This window comes from Mus musculus, chromosome 7 (assembly GCF_000001635.26).
Source record: "Mus musculus strain C57BL/6J chromosome 7, GRCm38.p6 C57BL/6J".
In the NCBI taxonomy this organism is placed as follows: domain Eukaryota; kingdom Metazoa; phylum Chordata; class Mammalia; order Rodentia; family Muridae; genus Mus; species Mus musculus.
In genome coordinates this window covers 14061320-14080520 of record NC_000073.6, presented here as the reverse complement: position 1 = coordinate 14080520, position 19201 = coordinate 14061320, and the positions used below count along the sequence as shown (strand labels likewise).

Here is a 19201-nt window from a genome sequence, read left to right as displayed (position 1 = left end):
GTTACTTTATGTTCTAGAGATTTTATGTATGCTGTCTAGCACCGAGTGTAAACTCTCTCCAGTTTCTTTTTGGAGGCACTCAGTGCTAGGAGTATTCCTTTTAGGACTGCTTTCATTGTGTCCCATAAGTTTAGGTATGCTGTGTCTTCATTTTTATTAAATTCTAAACGGTCTTTAATTTCTTTCTTTATTTCTTCCTTGAACAAGTTATCATTTAGTAGAGTGTTGTTCAGCTTTCATGTGTATGTGTGCTTTCCTTTTTTTTTTTTTTTTTCTTGGTATTGAATTCCAGCCTTAGTCCATGTTGATCTGATAGGATACATGGGAATTTTTTTCTATCTTGTATCTGTTGAGTCCTGTTTTGTGACCAATTATATATGGTCAGTTTTGGAAAAGATATCATAAGGTCCTGAGATGAAGCTATATTATTTTGCTTTAGGATGAAATGTTCTCTAAATACCTGTTAGATCCAATTACTTCATAACTTCTATTAGTTTTACTGTGTGTCTGTTTAGTTCCTTTTTTCATGATCTGTACATTGCTGAGAGTGGGGAGTTGAAGACTCCCACTATCATTGTGTGGGATGCAATGTATGTTTTGGGCTTTGCAAAGTTTCTTTTATGAATGTGGATGCCCTTCCATTTGGAGCATAGGTGCTCAGAATTGGTAGATTTGTTTTCCTTTGACCAGTATGAAGTTTCCTTCCTTATTTTTTTTGATAACTTTTGATTGACGTTTGGTTTTATCCAATATTAGAATGGCTACTCTAGCTTCTTTCTTAGGACAATCTGCTTGGAAATTTGTTTTCAACATTTTATTCTGAAGTAGTTTCTATCTGTGTCGCTGAGGTGTGTTTTCTGTGTGCAACGAAGTGCTGGGTCCTGTTTGCATATTTTGTCTATTAGTCTAAGTCATTTATTGGGGAATTAAGTCCATTGATGTTAAAACATATTAAGGGAAAGTGATTGTTACTTCCTGTTCTTTTTGTTGTTAAAGGTGAAATTATATTTGTGTGGCTATCTTCTTTTTGGTTTATTGAAAGATTACTTTCTGGCTTTTTCTAGGGTGTAGTTTCCCTCCTTTTGTGGGTGTTTTCCATATATGATCCTTTGCATAGCAGGATTTGTGGAAAGATTTGCGTAAAATTGGCCTGGTCATGGAATATCTTGCTTTATCCATCTATAATAATTGAGAACTTTGCTGAGTATAGTAGCCTGTGCTGGAATTTGTGTTCTCTTAGGGTCTGTATGAGATCTACCCAGGATCTTCTAGCGTACATATTTTCTGGTGAGAAATCTTGTGTAATTCTGATAAGCCTCCCTTTATATGTTACTTGACTTTTGCCTTAATGCTTTTAATATTCTTTTATTGCTTAGTTCATTTGGTGTTTTGATTATTATGTGACTGAAGGAATTTCATTTATGGCCCAGTCTATTTGGATTTCTGTAGGCTTCCTGTATGTTCATGGGCATCTATTGAGAGGACAGAACTTTAATTATGAAAATGCTTTCATAAGATCAGGCTGTACAACAATCTGCAAGGCACTTTCTTAGTCATTGATTGAAGATGGAGAGCCCAGCCTCTTGTGAAAGCTGCCCTCTTTTAGTTCTTTAAGGAAACTGGTTGCCTGAGTAAGATAACCCACTCACAAAAGAATACACATGGCATGTTCTCACTGATACGTGCTTATTAGCCCAGAAGTACTGACTACCCAAGACACAAATCACAGACCATATAAAAGCACAAGAAGAAAGAAGACCAAAGTATGGATGCATCAGTCCTTCTTAGAAGGGGGATCAAAACACCCATGGGAAGTGATACATAGACAAAGTTTGGAGCAGAATATAAAGGAAAGGCCATCCAGTGACTGTCCCATCCAGTGACTGAATTCCTCCAATGGTGAAAAATGCTGTGTAAGTTTAAGGCAAATGATGTCTGATAAAGCATAAACTACCACATGGAAGTGAGACAAGTCAAACCAACAAAAGTAAAAGAATCTTATTAAAGCATAAGGATCAAAACCCCACTCATTTACTCCCTCAGGAATCTCATGAAAACACTCCCTCAGGAATGTCATGAAAACACTAAATTTTAGGTAATATTATAGACACAGTGTATGTGGAAAAGAATTACCCAAGGTCTGTCCATGCTGCTTCAGTCTCTAAGAGTTCATATCTCTTGGTGAACTCAATTCTCAATTTCCTCTTTTCTTTTACAGTCTTACAGCTTCTTCTTCTTCTTCTTCTTCTTCTTCTTCTTCTTCTTCTTCTTCTTCTTCTTCTTCTTCTTCTTCTTCTTCTTCTTCTTCTCCTTCTTCTCCTTCTTCTCCTTCTTCTCCTTCTTCTTCTTCTTCTTCTTCTTCTTCTTCTTCTTCTTCTTCTTCTTCTTCTTCTTCTTCTTCTTCTTCTTCTTCTTCTTCTTCTTCTTCTTCTTCTCCTCCTCCCTCTCCCTCTCCCTCTTCTACCTCTCCCTCTCTCCTCCTCCTCCTCCTCCTTCTTCTTCATTCTCTGAGCTCTGAAAAGAGTGATTTGATGAAGATATTCATTTATGATGTCTCACTCTCTATAATGTATGGTTGTAAGATCCTATATTTGTCCCCATCTACTACAAGAGGAAGTTTCACTGATGATGTATAAACAAGACATTGTTATATACATATATCAGAATATCATTAGGAGTCATTTTGCCAGTAATTTTTTTTCTTTTTCCTTTTTAAGAGCATTATTTGGTCTCAGGTCCTTGGTCACCAAAACAGTTTAGCATATGAGCCCCATCTCATGCAATGGGACTTAAGTAAATTCAGTTGTTTGTTTCTTATTCCCATAAGTTTTGAGCCACCAGTTACTTAGCTTGTCTCAAAAGTAGTAACACACTATAGATAGAAACATTTGTGTCTAGTATTGTGTATATATTTCTCCTTGTGGAGCATGCAGAGTGCCTTTCTATATTAAGACCCTAGGATGTGAGAGTGGAGGTTCTCTGTAGGGACAAGCTTGACATTTTCACATCCAGTATTTTGTATAGGTGTAGTAATAGCAATATGGGGCTTGCTGTCAATCTATAGAGAGCAAATTATACTCTTAGCAATAGTCTGGTTTTGTTTGTTTGTTTGTTTGTTTGTTTTTGTATTTTTTTAGAGGAATTCCCGTGGGGTCCATTTGGCCAACAACTCAATTAATTATAATCCAATCCTACTAATGGAATTTTTCATTCTTTTATCTTCCTGACATGAGATAGGCATTATTTTGGGATTTCACTTTGATTACCTTCACATGTGCATAGATTTTAGGAAGTTTCCACTGTACTGGGTTTCAATACTTTTTCTCAAATAACTTTGAATTTTACATGTCTCTCCCTGTACTCCCCTCTACAACCCCCTCTCCTTTGCCCTTTCCCACTTGATCCCCCCATCCTAGCCCTTCCACATCCTTTCATAATTTGTTCTGTACATTTAAAGTTTTGACTATTATGTGCTCAGCAGACTTTCTTATCTGGTATGATCTACTTGGTGTTCTGTATGCTTCATAGACTTTGATAAGCATCACTTTCTTCACAGTATTTTTCTATGATTTTCTTGAAAATATTTTCTGTTTCTTTAACATGGGTTTCCTTTTCTTCTTTGATTCTTTTTGTTCATAGATCTGGTCTTTTCATTGTAGTGACCTAGATTTTCTTGATATTATGTGCCAGTAGTATTTTATATTTAATAATTTCTTTAATATATTTATTTCTTCTATCATATCTTCAATAACTGAAGGTCTCTGTATATTGTACTTGTTAGTGAAGATTGCCACTATGATACCTGTTGGTGTTACTAAAATTTTCATTTTGAGATTTCCTTCAATTTGGATTTTTTGCATTGATTCTATTTCTACTCTGCTGTAAATCAGACTAATTCAATACTTTCCACGATTTCTTTGTGGTTTCATAGATTTCTTTAAATGATATATTCATTTCCTTTTAAAAGACCACTATCATATTCATACAGTTGTTTAAAGGATTTTTTTCTTGTGTGTCAGCTATGGTGAAATATTCAGGACCTGCTGTGTTATGATTGCTGGAGCCTAGTGGAGATATATTGTCCTGGTTGTTATTGATTGTGATTTTATACTAGCATTTACGAATATTAGATTAGGAAGATAATAATTCTAGGGGCTCATATCTAGTCTTGTCGTTATCGTATGGGAGTTTTGTTATCTGGCTTCTGTTTCACTTTTTTTATTATGAGTTTGAGTTGGTCCTATGTAGCCTGTAGGAACTACCTTGGGCTACCAGGTACGATGAGTTTATGGGTTGTGAGACCTGAGAGTTAGGAATGGGATGGGTTGGACACAGGAGAGGGACTTCTAAAGAGGGAAGAAAGTAGGATGTTCTACTAGGATCTACTTAGACTATCTCCATGGAAGAGGGCCATATATTGAGAAGAGGCCACAGCAGGAGGTTTGGTAACAGGAGGGGATGATACTTAGGGATTGAATTTGAAGAATGGAGAGAGAGATGAAGATCTGAAGGTGTAACCTAATTGCTTCCTTTGTCATAATGAGCTGTGGTTTCCTTGGCAGTCATTCTGGAGTTGGAGCAAAGCAATTCACCCCCCAAAGTTTGGTGTTCCGCTGCAGAGTTAAGTATGAGTCTGTGTGGTTAGACTATGAGACACATAGGGCAAACTGAAGATCTATCTGCTAATAGCCTACCTGTTTCTCTGGCTAGAGTGGTTTGTGAGTTCCCAGGGAGTCGTGAATTTGGATAATGCAATGATTTGAGGGAGCAATTTAAGAAGGGAGAGATCTTTGGATCCACTAGAGAAGGGAAATGATGCCACAGATTTTCTGTTGCATAGCTAAAGATGAGATTTGGAGGCCAGGCATGGTGCCTCATACCTTTAATGCCAGCATTTGGGAGGCATAAGCAGGCGAATTTTTGAGTGTGAGGCCAGCCTGGTCTACAGAGTTCAAAGACAGCCAGGGCTACACAGAGAAACCCTGTCTCAAACAACAACAACAACAACAACAACAACAGCAAAAAGATGCAAATTGGGCATGGGACCTAGAAAAGCAGAGAGAAGGTGCAACCAGACAAAAACTGAAAGATGAAATTATTCAAAAATAAATTTGACCTCGTAGTGTTATCTCTCAGGAAGCAGGAGCGAGGAAACTGGGAGGAAAAGTGTATGGGGGGGACTGGGGTGGGAGAGAGATTTGAACCTGATCTAGAATTGGGTGAAGGAAAAGGACTGAAACTCTGATACTCAGCAGAAAGAATGGAAACAGGCATCCTCTTAAAGGTTTGGGGAACCCTCCAGAATGCAACAGAGACCTGGGAGGTTAAAGACTCCCAGGACTCAAAGGAGAGACCTTAGATGAAATGCCATGCATTAGGCAGAAGGATGTTATAGACCCTACCTCCACCTCCAGCAGGAAGACAGGGCATCAAATGAAGGAGAGTGTGCACATCCCACAGTCATAACTCTCAACCATAATTGTTCCTGTCTGAAAGAATTACAGGGTTGGAAATGGAGAGGAGCCTGAGGAAAATAAGGTCCAGCAAAAGACCCAAAGTGGGGTCCAGCTCAAGGGGAAGTCACAAGGCCTGACACTATTCCTGAGGCTATGGATAGCTTACAAAAAGGGACCTATCATGAATGCCCTCTGAAAAAAGTCAGCAAACATCTGAAAGAATCAGAGGGAGATGTTTGCACCCACCCAATAGACAGAAGCAGCTGACCCTTGTTTTGAATTAGAGAAGGCTGAAAGAAGCTAAAGAGAAGGGTGATCCTTTAGGAGGACAAAGACTCTTGATTAATCCTGACCCCTAATATCTCTCAAACAGTTGACCACCAAAAGACAGCACACACCAGCTGATATGAGGCCCCCAACATATATACAGTAGAGAACTTCTGCGTCCGTGTTCATTCAGAGACGATGCACCTAACCCTTGGGAGACTGAAGGACACAGGGAGATTAGAAATCAGCTGGGTTGGGGAGGGCATCCCCATAGAGACATGGTGGTGGGAAGGAGGTGTGTGATGTGGAAGTCATAGGTTAGATCAGGATTTAGGGGAATAAAATACAGACTGTACAAAATAAATTAATTTTAAAAATTAAATAAGGTTCATCACACTCTTTTTTCCATATATAGAATCTTTTACTTAATCATCATTAAGTTCAGTTTTCCCAAGAAAGGATCACTACTGAGCTGTCTGCTACACACTACTGCACATTCCAATAAGTCTTCTATCTGACCATTAACACATTCTTTTCAGTTAACGTCATGAGTGTTTACATTCGTATGAAATATTAAGCAGAACTCTGATAAATATGTTTAAAAAAGTTTTAAACAAATAAAATTTCATGTCCCCAGGGGGAGTGCTAGGATTGAAAGTCCAATTTTTGGTGTTCTAAGGTTTTACCTTGTAATGATTATATCCAAAGATTAAATTAATTGTGGTAATACACTGATATTGTTGCATCAGTTCGAGATCTGAGACAGAAAAATTAGGAATGTGATACCCACATGAACCACAACCTGAGATGCTTACTCAAAACAAATTCTCTCAGAAGTACCCTCAAGTAATAAATATTAAGAACATTTCTATGAAACTGTCATAAAATCTATTTTATTCTCAGCCTAAGCAAACAGTATTATCTGGCACTAACATTAATCTCTGCTGAGGACTTTGTGCACATGTCTTCATTTGCCTTGATCATTATCTAGCAGCATTTCTATAAGTTTCTTTAAATGTCCCAGGGCAGGTTAGGTATGGTTATACATACTTTCAATGCCAGCACTTGGAAGGAAAAAGCCAGATAGATGGATTTCTGATCTGTGTGAGCTTGACATATACTGAACTCCACAGCAACTTCCAAAACACAAGAAAAAACTCCATAGTGAGACCCTGTCTTAAGAAAAATAACTCAGTATACTGAGTGACTGTGTCAGCACACAACTGTGACCTCAGCACTATGGAGATGGACCTAGGAGGGTCTGAAATACAAGGTCATGAGACTCTAAAATGCAAGTTTAAATTTAACCTTGGTTATATGAGAACCTCTCTCTTTCATTTTCTCCTCCCTAAAAAGAATCCCCAGCCTCTATCTTTTAGAGACCAGAGATGAGCCACATTGCAAACCCACTCAATATATAAATGTTTAGTGTGAGTCCTTCCCGCCTTTGTTCCATTTCTTTTATTGCCTAATTCATTTTCATGCTCTCTCATTTGATGATGCCCTTTTCACAAGGCTTTGATCATCCCCAACCACATATCCCATTTTTGAATCTTTTCTCTCAGTGCTCTCTGTTTATTGCCCTCATTTCACTTTCTTCTTCCTTTAGGACACAAAGGGAACCATAAAGAAGATCTGTGACTTCCTAGGGAAAAAATTAGAACCAGATGAGCTGGATCTCGTCCTCAAATACAGCTCTTTCCAAGCCATGAAAGAAAACAACATGTCCAATTATAGTCTCGTTAGCGAAGATATGATTACTAATGGCTTGAAGCTCATGAGAAAAGGTAAAGAGATTGTCTAGCTTCAGAATAAGTCAGAACATGTGAAGGGCTTGTTGTGCCAATGAAGCTCTAAGTAGTTGTTGGGAATGTACTGAAAGTCACTGCTCATCACTGATAGCTTCTAACAGACATTACAGGGAAGGTTTGTTTTTATGGAGAAGATGTTGGCCTCAAACACTCTGCAATGTTCATTTACTCTGGGAGATGAACTTGGGATTGGAGATGGTCATGTCCAATAACTTCAATGAAAAAAATGGGAAAGTAGTCAGTGTTCTGTGAGGCATTGTCAAGTTCCCTGTATCATATTCCTCATCTCTAAAATATAAAATAAAAAAGTGTAATGCAGGAGTCCAAAGATATATCTAAGATGATAACCATAGAACCACAAAAATTATATTAACAGCTGAAAAAAAAATGTCGACCAGGTCAAGATTGCTGCCCAGTGTAAGCCAAGATTATACTCCAATAGGACTAAAAAAAAATTTCTAGTGTTAAAATCTGATGTTATTTGCCAACCTATGTTTAGATTAGGTTAATGATGCCTCTCTTCTTTGGAATTATCTCTCCTGGAAGGGGAATTTCAATCCTCTCTATTTATGTGCCAAATCCTCTCTATTCTGGGAAGAGATTTTGTGTGTGTGGTTTCATAGGTGTAAAGTTCTGGTGTGATTTTGCCAGAATGAATCATACCTTGAGCCTCACCCAGACCTAATTAGATAATGATAGCTGAGGTGAACTTAGAGTAGAAGAAAGAAGGTGTCAGTCATCAGATATTTAACACTGAATAAAAACATGGATATAAATGAATGAAGTAAAAATTATGAGTTTAATTTTCTTTATCCATAATTTAAATGTTTCAGCCTTTACCTTCAATGGACTGCTTTGGAGTGTGAGATTTGGATACTAACAATATGCGGATATCAGGAGTTTTCATAGAAAAAATGAAGTCAAAATAGTTACCAGATTGTATTTAATCCAGTTTTCTTACTATCCAGATAATAGGATATTGTGACTGAGATTTAAACATAAAGATATGTCACCATTCACTAAAAGAACATGGAAATCTATACAGTAAAAATCAAGGCATGGGGAAGAATAAACTGTTCTTTCCAGCTGCCCTCAGCTTCCTGCACTCCAGACACTGTGGAGACATATTTCTCCACACTAGAAGTTCTCACCTAAGCAAAGTGCTCTGTTTCTTGATTTCCTATAATGAATGAGAATTTGGCAGAGTTAAAACATTGTAAGAAAATAAAAGTCTGTTATTACATACCTAAAGGAATGAAGTAGCTCTGTTAATAGCAAAGGGATAAGGAAAGTGACAAGCAAAGGCATTAGCAGAGACAAATCAGAGCAGATGGAATAGAATTTAAGACAAAATTCCTTGAAGACAATAGTTGTTTCTGCTGTTCCAGCAAGATTCTTTTAGGATGAGACCTAAATCCACACTTGGATTTAATCTCTTGCAAATACAAATACTATTTGTCATGCAGCACAGATGATAGCAGGAATACATACATACATACATACATACTTACAGTAATTATAATAAAGTTCTGCCAAACTACTTGATAAGATTTCATTAGTCTTTTGAAATTTAATTATCCTAGTAATTATATATAGCCTTTTTTTTTTTTGCATTTGAAGACAGATTTTATTTTGGGGATTATTTTTCTTATACTAGTGTGACACCAATAGCCAGTCAGCTTTGTAACTCTGGAAACCAGGTCAATGATGGGGGACAACAAATACATTACCCACTTGCTTCACTAATTGATTATATAGAGTGATGAAATGGATATGTCTGGAAATAACTTTGAAAGGAAAATGTATATAAAGATAATATTTATCTTCTCAATTCCTCTATCAGATTGGTGCCATTTTGAATCATCAAACTATGAGCAAAACAAAGATAATGCTAAACAAATTTCATTATTTACCATTAGATAACCTAATTCCCTAAATCATAAAGCATTAAAAAGCCGTATTAAGAGTTAGACTTGCCTGAACCAGGAGGAATTCACTAGACCTATTTTCCAATATCCTTTAATTGTTCTTATCTCAAAACACAAGAAATTGTCTTTTATTGCTTCTGGAGAGCTACTTTGTCAGCTTTATCCCAGAGGCTGAATCATTCAAGTTGTTGAGATGTATCTGGTTTTAATCTCCAAGCAATGATTTTTTTCACGTGCAATTATAGTCATTGTAATTCAATATTTAGGATCTATAGGAATTCATACTAGAGAGATATTCAGCTATTGTTTGGTTGACAAGACTTTGTAAAGACAATGCCACAATCAAGACGTGTATAGGAAATATATTCTGGCAGCCCTCAAAATTTCCAGCACTCATTACTTCACAGTATATGTTTAATGGACATAATAGTTGGGCCATTAATCATTTTCCCTAGTTCCTTCAGAAGTCATTAATTAGAGTTAAAAGGGGAAGATGACCCAAGGACAGAGGAAGAAGCCTGCCATCTTCAGGCCAAAAAGAAAATCCTACAAAAGTATGGACAATACTCTGATGTGAGATCTACAGCCTCCAGAACTATGAGGAAGTTCTTTTTCAACAAGAGTTAAGCCACCACATGTTAGGGTTATCCTGCATTCTGATACAGAAAAGTTTGGGGAGATTTTTAGAAACAAGGAATGAAAATAAAAGTACATCAATACGGTTCATCGAATTTGCACATAGGTGAACTTACAACTCCATGTGTGTAGCTCCAAAGATGTGATTTCTCAAATGGACTGATTTATTCCATTGGCAATCCATATTGAATTTGTTGAGATGCTTTTAGTCTAGCATCTATCTGGTTTGGCTTATCAGGATCCAGGCATGCTGGAAGAAATAATAAGAAAATGTGTTCTAACAAAGAAAAAAAAAAAAAGAACCTGAAAGTACCAATGGATATGAATAGGTACACATCTCATTAGATGACACTTTTATATTCATATCAATTATAGTATATTATTTTAATATTCTTTATCAGGGATTTACATTTTTATGAATTCTTTATATTTTCTTTAATATAGCCCTCTGGGGAATTAAAATTAACTTATGTGATGATACAGAAAGAATGTAATGTTATAGAGAAAAGAATGGCTTCTATTGTCATTCTTTTTGGATTCAAATACACATCCATCACTGTCATACTGATAACATCTCAAAGACTAATTTTTCCTCATCAGCAAAATAGGAGAACTGCCTATACCTTCCTCAGGTATTCACAAATTTATTTAACAATCCCACACTGAGTATATCCTATATGTCTGTCACTCTGTATAATGAACCATTTAGTAATTTCAGAAACACTTTCTTTCCAAATATATTAGATGCATATTCTGTGTGTATATTCAAAGCATAAGTACATGGTACAAATAACAGTGTCACAGCTAGGAAACGGCCTGCTGGGTTGTAAATGGAGGAAAGATGGGAAGAGAAAGTTACAGTGTCATTAATAAAGAGACAAAGAGCAAGATGTAATTATATGAAAAATATTAGTCCTCTGGGGTGACAGATGATACAACACAGAATGAGCAGTTGATTAATCTCTAAGGTTATAACTAAAGACATTCTGGAATGGAGTGGTGAAAAACAATATATGGTCAGAAGACACAGTGCTACATTGGACAGGTGCTGAAATTATGCAGATCTTCATGCATCACAAAACACCATGGATGAGTGAAACAGAGTCCTTCAATGCTCTCAGCTGGGAGGGGCTGGGTCCACTGTATCTGGTGAGAAAATCAAGACAGCTGAAATGCTGCTCATAACTGTGTGTATCTGCAGCACTCATGTGAACCCACACACACATAAGTAGAAACTGTTTTAAGATATTAGTTAAAAGATGCTTTAAAATCATTTACTTCTATAAGTAAATACTAAGATGTAGACAGAACAGTTGAAGTCTGTTTGAGTCATTGAGATGATAAAACCTGCTGAGTTGGATAGCATGATAAGAACAGGTTTGATGGGAAGCAGGAATAACCTGTGTATATATAAAAGATCAAGCCAGTGTCGCTGCTGTTAGATTGTCTAGCATATAGGTTGGGAGAGGAAAAGGTAGGACATAATTTAGACAGAGGGAGAAGTTTGATTTCAGGACTTAAGATGAGTTTTGGCAAGGCATGGTGGCACACGCCTTTAATCCCTTCACTTGGGAGGCAGCCTGGTCTAGAAAGTGAGTTCCAGGACAGCTAGAGCTATACAGAGAAACCCTGTTTTGGGGAAAAGAAAGAGAGAGAGAGAGAGAGAGAGAGAGAGAGAGGGAGAGAGAGAGGGAGGGAGGGAGGGAGGGAGGGAGGGAGGGAGGGAGGGAGGGAGGAAGGAAGGAAGGAAGGAAGGAAGGAAGGAAGGAAGGAAGGAAGGAAGGAAGGAAGGAAGGAAGGAAGTTTCTACAGAAAATGGTAGTTTGATTTATTAATGCCACGGACCAAGCTCAGTTGTCCCCCTTCAACCTGTGGGAATCAAGGTTCCAGCAGGTGAGCATAGAGTCTTCGAGAATTCATTGACAGACACAGAGAGGAGAGAGTGTGCTGAATCTGAATGTATTGTCACAAATCGAACACTATTCTTATATAATACAGAAAAGAAAGGAGTAGGGTGTCACAGCAGGCAAAGTACATTGAAGTATCTGACACAAAACAGAGAAATGACTTTAAAAGACTCACAGGAACTAGGTAATATTTACAGTAAAGATAAAACAGCCCTGCCTACAGTCAGCTAATGTCAGGTAAGGACTTCACAACCTAGTCACAATTTCTTCTACTCCTTTGAGCCTTGTGAAAGCTAGCACCAGGGGGTTCTGCTCTAGCAGACCTTCTCATAAATAATGTAATACCACAACCCTTCTATGTCCTAGGCCTTGGTAAATTCTTGCATATGAGTGTAACTTGGCTGTTCTTTTAAGTGTCTGTAGGGAATCTCCATTTGTCAGAAGAATTCACCAACTTGCTTCTAATATGCAATGTAGTCTGCTATACCTGGTTGTAATGAAGATACTAAGTATACTTTGCTAAGCTTGCCCTGAGACTTCTAACTCTTATCCAGTAAGATACCTTAAGAAAGCATGCAAGACCCTCCACAATATTGCAGAGAGAAATCTGGGGCATTCTAGCTATGGGAATGCCAAGGTTCCAGGAGGCTCTTTCCTTGAAACTGTGCCTCAGGACTGCTTCCAGATTTCTAAACCTGTAATGTGAGTCACTGCTGGAGTGGATGTAGCATATTAACTGGGTGATCATTACCAAACAGAAGGTACAAGCATATGATGGGAAGACTAGTTTAGTGTTTAGTGTTACGACCATTATTAATCCACCTATGCATCTTCTTCACATTTTACAGGCACAACTGGGGACTGGAAGAATCATTTCACAGTAGCCCAAGCTGAAGCCTTCAATAAAGTTTTCCAGGAGAAAATGGCTGGATTCCCCCAAGGGATGTTCCCATGGGAATAATTTTCAAAATTTTTGAATATTATATGAACACTGATGTTTATGTTCCTGTTGTTCTGTATCTTGAACACCTGAATATAGTCATAGAATAAAACCTGTTGTGGAATTGTGAGGGTGAATTTTTAAATGCTAGTGTTTCTAATACCAGTTATAGCAACAGTAGTGGAGGTGGTGGTACTGGTGGTGGTGCTGGTGGTGCTGCTGCTGGTGCTGGAGCTGCTGGTGGTGGTGGTGGTGTGTATACCTTTCTGTTTGTAGTACCTTCAGAGGCCAGAAGAGTGCATTGGTTACGAGGCACCTGTAGTTGCATGCAGCTATAAACGTCCTTCTTTGGGTCCTAGGAACGGATCTCAGATCCTCTACCTAAGCAATACAATACTACTAATATCTCTCCATCTTTGAGAGTCATTTCTTAAGCCTAGAATCATGGAATCTTGAGTCATCGTATATTTGCTACTTTTATTATTGTTTTGTTGTGTATTGTCAGCAAATTCCAATTCACTTTATAGAACTCCAGCTTTAAAACATTTTATTTTCATTTAAATAGGTCATTTATTTGTAGTTTTATTGACTGAGTTTGGACATGGAAAAGTTTCTAAGTGTGAAGCTATGGAAATTACACAAGCATTACTCAGTATTTGTGTATTTATCAAACTTTGCATGAATTCCAGCTTCATTATTTGCAAAGAAACACACACACACACACACACACACACACACACATATATATATTCTTAATGTTTTCATTTTTTTATTTATTCTCTTTACATCCTGCTTGCAGCCAACTCCCTACTCTCCTCTCAGCCACACACTTACAACTTCTTCCCTCCATCCCCTCTCTTCTTCTTCTCAAGGAAGGGGGTTCCATTGCATCCACCCACTCAGGGACAAACCCTCCCTGGTGCATCAAATCTCATAGAACTAAGTACATTTTCTCCCACTGAGGACAGACAGGGCAGCCCAACTATGGGAAAGGGGTGCAAAAGGAGGCAACAGAGTCCAATTCAGAGACAGCCCCTGCTTCACTTAGTCTTCATGAGACAAACATGAACACTAAGATGCATATATGTTACTTAAGTACAGGCAGCCTAGGTCCAATCAGTTCATACTCTTTTGTTGGTGGTTCAGTCTCTTGGAGCCCCCATAGACCCAGGTTAGTTGGCTCTGCGGGTTTTCTTCTGATGATCTTGATCCTTCCAGCTCCTTCAATCTTACCCACAATTCTTTCATAAGACTCCCTGAGCTCTGTAGTAGAGGTTGAGATCAGGGATGGTGAAACTTCCCAGAAGTTCTTCTCTTGTACAGGAGATTTTAGTTTCTTGGTTTTTTTTTTTTTTTTTTAACCACATAAAATGAAGAATTATTCATTCAAGGTAGGTAAAGAATTCTGTAGGAATTCTTATAGAAGTCACACTGAATCTATAGTTTGTTTTTGGTAAAATGGCCATTTTAACTATGTTAATCCTACTTGTACAAGATCATGGAAGATGATGCCATCTTCTGATTTCTGCTTCAATATCTTTACAGACACCTTAATTTCTTGTCATACAAATCTTTCACATGCTTGGTTAGAGTCACCATAATGTCTTTTATATTAATTTTGGCTATTCTGAAGGGTTTGTTTCCTAATTTTTCTTTTTCTTTTTTTTTTCTTTTCTTCTTCTTTTCCTTTTTGTTTATTTGTTTTGTTTCTTTGTTTGTTTGTTTGTTTGTTTTTTCCAGACTGGGTTTCTCTGTATAGGTCTGGCTGTCTGGGAACTCACTTTGTAGACAAGGCTGACCTGGAACTCAGAAATCTACCTCCCTCTGCCTCCCGAGTGCTGGGATTAAAGGCATGCACCACAATGCCCGCCCTTTAGCCCATTCATCTTTTGTGTAAAGGAAGGTTAATAATTTGGCTGAAGATGTTTATCACCTGTAAGAGTTCTTTGATAGAATAAGTGATCACTTATGTATACTACCACATTATCTGCACATAGTGATATTTTGACTTCTTCATTTTTAATTTGTATCTCCTTGATCTTCTTTTGTTGTCTTTTTGTTCTACCTAGAACTTCAAGTACTACATTTAAAACCTATGGTGAGAGTGGATAGCCTTATCTTGTATCTAATTTTAGTGGAATTGCATTGGATTTCTCTCCATTTAATTTGATGTTGGCTATTACCCTGATGTATATTACCTTCATTGTGTTTAAATATGTACCATATATCCTGGATAACTCCAAGAATTTTAAAATAAAGAAAGAATGTTAGTTTTTGTCAAAGATTTTTTTCATAATCTGATGAGGTAATCACGTTTTTTTTTGTTGTTGTTGTTTTTCCTATTCTGTTTGTTTATATGGTGGAGAATATTGATAGATATTTTTATGTGAACATCTCTGCAGTCCTGGGATGAAGCCTATTTGATCATCATGGATTATGGTTTTGATGTAGTCTTAGATTGGATTTGCAAGTATTTTGTTGAATATTTTTGCATCAATGTTTACAAGGGAAAATTATCTGTATTTCTAATTCTTGGTTGAGTCTTTGTGTTGTTTAGAAATCAGGGTGGCTGTTGACTCATAAAGTGAATTTGGCAATGCTCTTTCTGTTTCTATTTTGTAGAATAATTTGAAAAGTTATCAGTATTAGCTCTTCTTTGAAAGTCTAGTAGAACTCTGTCCTAAAACCATCTTTCCCAAGGCTTGTCTGTCTGTCTGTTTGTTTGTTTCCTTGGCATGAAAGAGCTTTATGACTGCTTTTGTTTCTTTGCGGGTTATAATTCTATTTAAATTGTTTACCTGATCTTGACTTAAGTTTGTTAAGTGAAATCTATCAGAAAAATCATTGATTTTACTTCTATATTCCAATTTTATGAAGTACAGGCTTTTGAAGTAATACATATTGATTCTTTATATTGCCTAAGTGTCTGTTGTTCTGCCCACCTTTTCATTTCTGATTTTGTTAATTTGGAAATTCTTTCTGTCTTTAGTTAATTTAACTGAAATCTTGTCTATTTTACTGATTTTCTCAAAAACAAACAAACAAACAATTATTTGCTTCATTGTACATTTGTATTGTACTCTTTGCTTCTAATTTTTGATCTCAGACTTCAGGTTGATTATTTCCTCAGATCTACTCCTCTTGTGTATGTTTGTTTCTTTATGTTCTAGAGCTTCCAGGTGTATTATTAAATAGCTAGCATGAGAACTCATCAATTTCTTTATGAAGGCATTTAGTACTATGAATTTTCCTCCTAGCACTGCTTTCATTGTGTATCATCATTTTGGTATGTTGTGTTTTCATTTTCATTGAATTCTAGACAGTCTTTAATTTCTTCTTTATTTCTTCCATGACCCAGTAGTCATTCAGTAGAGAGTTGTTCAGTCTCCTTCAGTTTGTAGGCTTTCTGCTATTTCTGTTGTTCTTGTTGAAGCCTAACCTTAATCTGTGGGGATCTGATAAAATACAGGAGGTTATTTCTATTTTTGTATCTGTTGAATTTTGCTTTGGAAAAATTTTAAGAAAGTTCTGTGATAGGATGAGAAGACAAACCATTCTTTCATGTTTGGGCACAATGTTCTGTAGGTATCTCTTAGGTCCATTTGAGCTATACCCTCAGTTTGTTTCATTATTTCTCTGTTTAGTTTCTGTCTAGATAATATACCCATCGGTAGGAGTGAGGTGATAGTCTTGCTCTATTAATATGTGGAGTTTGATGTATGATTTAAGTGTTAGTAATGATTCTTTTATAAATGTGGGGCCCTTGCATTTGGGGAATGCATGTTCAATATTGAGATATCATCTTGATGGATTTATTTTCCTGGTGAGTATGAAAAGTCCTTTTCAATCTCTGGATTCATTTTTGTTAGAAGTCTGTTTTATTAGATATTAGAATGGCTACTCCAGCTAGGTTCTTGGGTACATTTGCTTGAAAAATCTTGTCCCAGCCCTTTATCCTGAGGTAATGTCTATCTTTGTTGCTGAAGTGTATTTCTTGTGTGTAGCAGAATGATTGATCCTGTTTTCACATATATGCTGTTAGCTTGTGACATTGTACTGGGGAGTTGAGTACATTGATTTTGAGAGATATTAATTACCAATGGTTGTTTGCCAGGGACTCCGGTGGAGTCAGCTTGACAGACGAAAGTCTGAAAGCTTTCTCATGAGGAAAAAGTTTCAAGGAAACTTACTCCCGGATCTTTGGCTATTCCCCTAACCCATAAAATTAATTTTCCAAATCCACATTAGTCTAGTATATGGATCCACGTGCACTCTATGTAGTATTACCTTATAGTAAATGCCTTTTAAGATTGTATTCTAACATAGCTAAAGCCTTTTTCCAGTGTTCTTAGATTCCAGATAGCAGCAAGGAGCTTAACCCATTCAGTAACTAATTAAGCTGTATCATAAAACAATATAAACATCTGTCATTTACTCAGCTGTCTGTAGATAGAGACTAAAAGTCTCACTGAGATAGAAATCTTTTACTACAGGCTACATTCCATGTCAAGTATAAGTTGATATACTACCCTGATAAGGGGAAACTCTCCAGACAAGATAAGTTTTACTAGACCTAAGAATTTAGAGCTCTGTGATAGCGCATTACTCTTAAGGCCTGTCAAGAGTTAACAACCCCCTGATGCTTTTAACCTTAAAGTGTGAAATTCTTGCCTGGCATTAGGCTGATCCTAGGCAGGGCTTGTTATCCCTAATGTAAACATTTAATTAGTCCCTACAAATTCCTTTCTGCTGTAACTGGTGAATTTCAGTGTATCTTGTCTTTTTGTGATTTGTATCCTCTGATAATTCGTTGTAATATAAGTCTGAAGCTCAACCAGAACATTACATTCAGATCCAACACCTCGCGTGTATCTGTCTGTCATTTTCATCCTAATCTCTTGCCCATCTACTCTAGAGACTCTTTTCTACGCAGGCACAAGGGACCAGGAGGGCCTGCGGCAGTTGTTAATTCATATCGCAGTAAAATTTCAACCTCAATAAGCCCATGTAAATAACACACAACTCAATTGTTATGTTTATATACTGTATGCTTAGATTGGGAGGATCTACCACTATACCAATCTATTCCCCAGGTATGACATAGATCCCTTGCTACTTGCAGCTTCTCCAAGCCATGAGATTCTATTCCAACTTCCTTCTAGCTCTTCTTTCTCTGTCCTTCTTATCTAATATGCCCTAACATTCTTCCACTCTCTAAAACTTCCAGCCCCACCTTTTTCCTTCTACTGCCCAATCACAGGCTCCACCATTTATTTGACCAGTTAGAATGGGGAGAAGGTTCACATATAATCACCTGAGTATATGATCTCATTAATTGAGGTAGCCCCTCTTGGGGATGCAGAATTAACATAGGACTACAAACAGAACCACGGCCACCTATGGGGCAATGGGCTATGCACAGACACTCTGGTCTCTAGTCGAACTGAGGGCTTGAACCCCACTGGGATCCGATGGGTGGTAATTTCCACCTACATGGGACAGAAGGCGTTCTATCATGTCTCCTGGAGCCATGGCTCCTGTCAAAGTTACAAAACCCACAGCCTCCACAAGAAAAGCATGTGGCTAGCAGTCATGTAGACAATGTCCCAAGCTTTTGGCATTCTGGGAGGACTCCTCCCCAAATTAATCTAACAACTACAATATAGCTAGCCCACTATAAGAGAGGCTTCTTGGCCCCTCTTTGCTCTTAAGCTTTCATATTTCTTTTTTTAAAACATTTATTTATTACTATATGTACACTGTAGCTGTCTTCAGACACACCAGAAGGGCATCAGATCTCATTACAGATGGTTGTGAGCCACCATGTGGGTGCTAGGATTTGAACTCAGGACCTCTGGAAGAGCAGTCGGTGCTCTTAACTGAAGGAAGATGAAATATTGTAACTTGTTTAGGAGCCCACGGCCCGGATCTGGGACTGAGAACAAAGCAGAACAGCCCCCAGGCAGGCCAAGGCAGGGCTGTTGTTAAGGCATTCCTAAGAACATCTTGCCCGTAAAGATGAAAAGGTATTCAAGGACAAATGGGGCTACATTATCTAAGCTAACACCATCTAGCCAGAATCACCCCTCAATCCGGGGACAGGCAGGGCCATCTGATCTAAAGTCCACACCATCTGGCCGGAATCTCCTTTCTGTCTATTACCCCTTGGCGCCAAGTAAAGTCATATACATCAACTGGTTGTTAGATAAGTCCCAAGCCCACCGGAACAAAGCTCTGATGCCCCTTTTTGCTGACA

The 19201-nt window shown here is 37.6% G+C and overlaps 1 protein-coding gene across 1 annotated transcript in view; it reads left to right on the top strand.

Moving 5' to 3' along the window:
- The window catches only part of Sult2a3 (sulfotransferase family 2A, dehydroepiandrosterone (DHEA)-preferring, member 3), a 55494-nt gene extending 42528 nt beyond the window's left edge, over positions 1-12966 (top strand). The window contains exons 5-6 of the mRNA NM_001101586.3: positions 7333-7510; positions 12854-12966. Of these exons, the coding sequence (NP_001095056.2) occupies positions 7333-7510; positions 12854-12966 (291 nt within the window). The remainder of the gene's footprint in view (positions 1-7332; positions 7511-12853) is intronic.
- The last annotated feature ends 6235 nt before the right edge of the window (positions 12967-19201 follow it).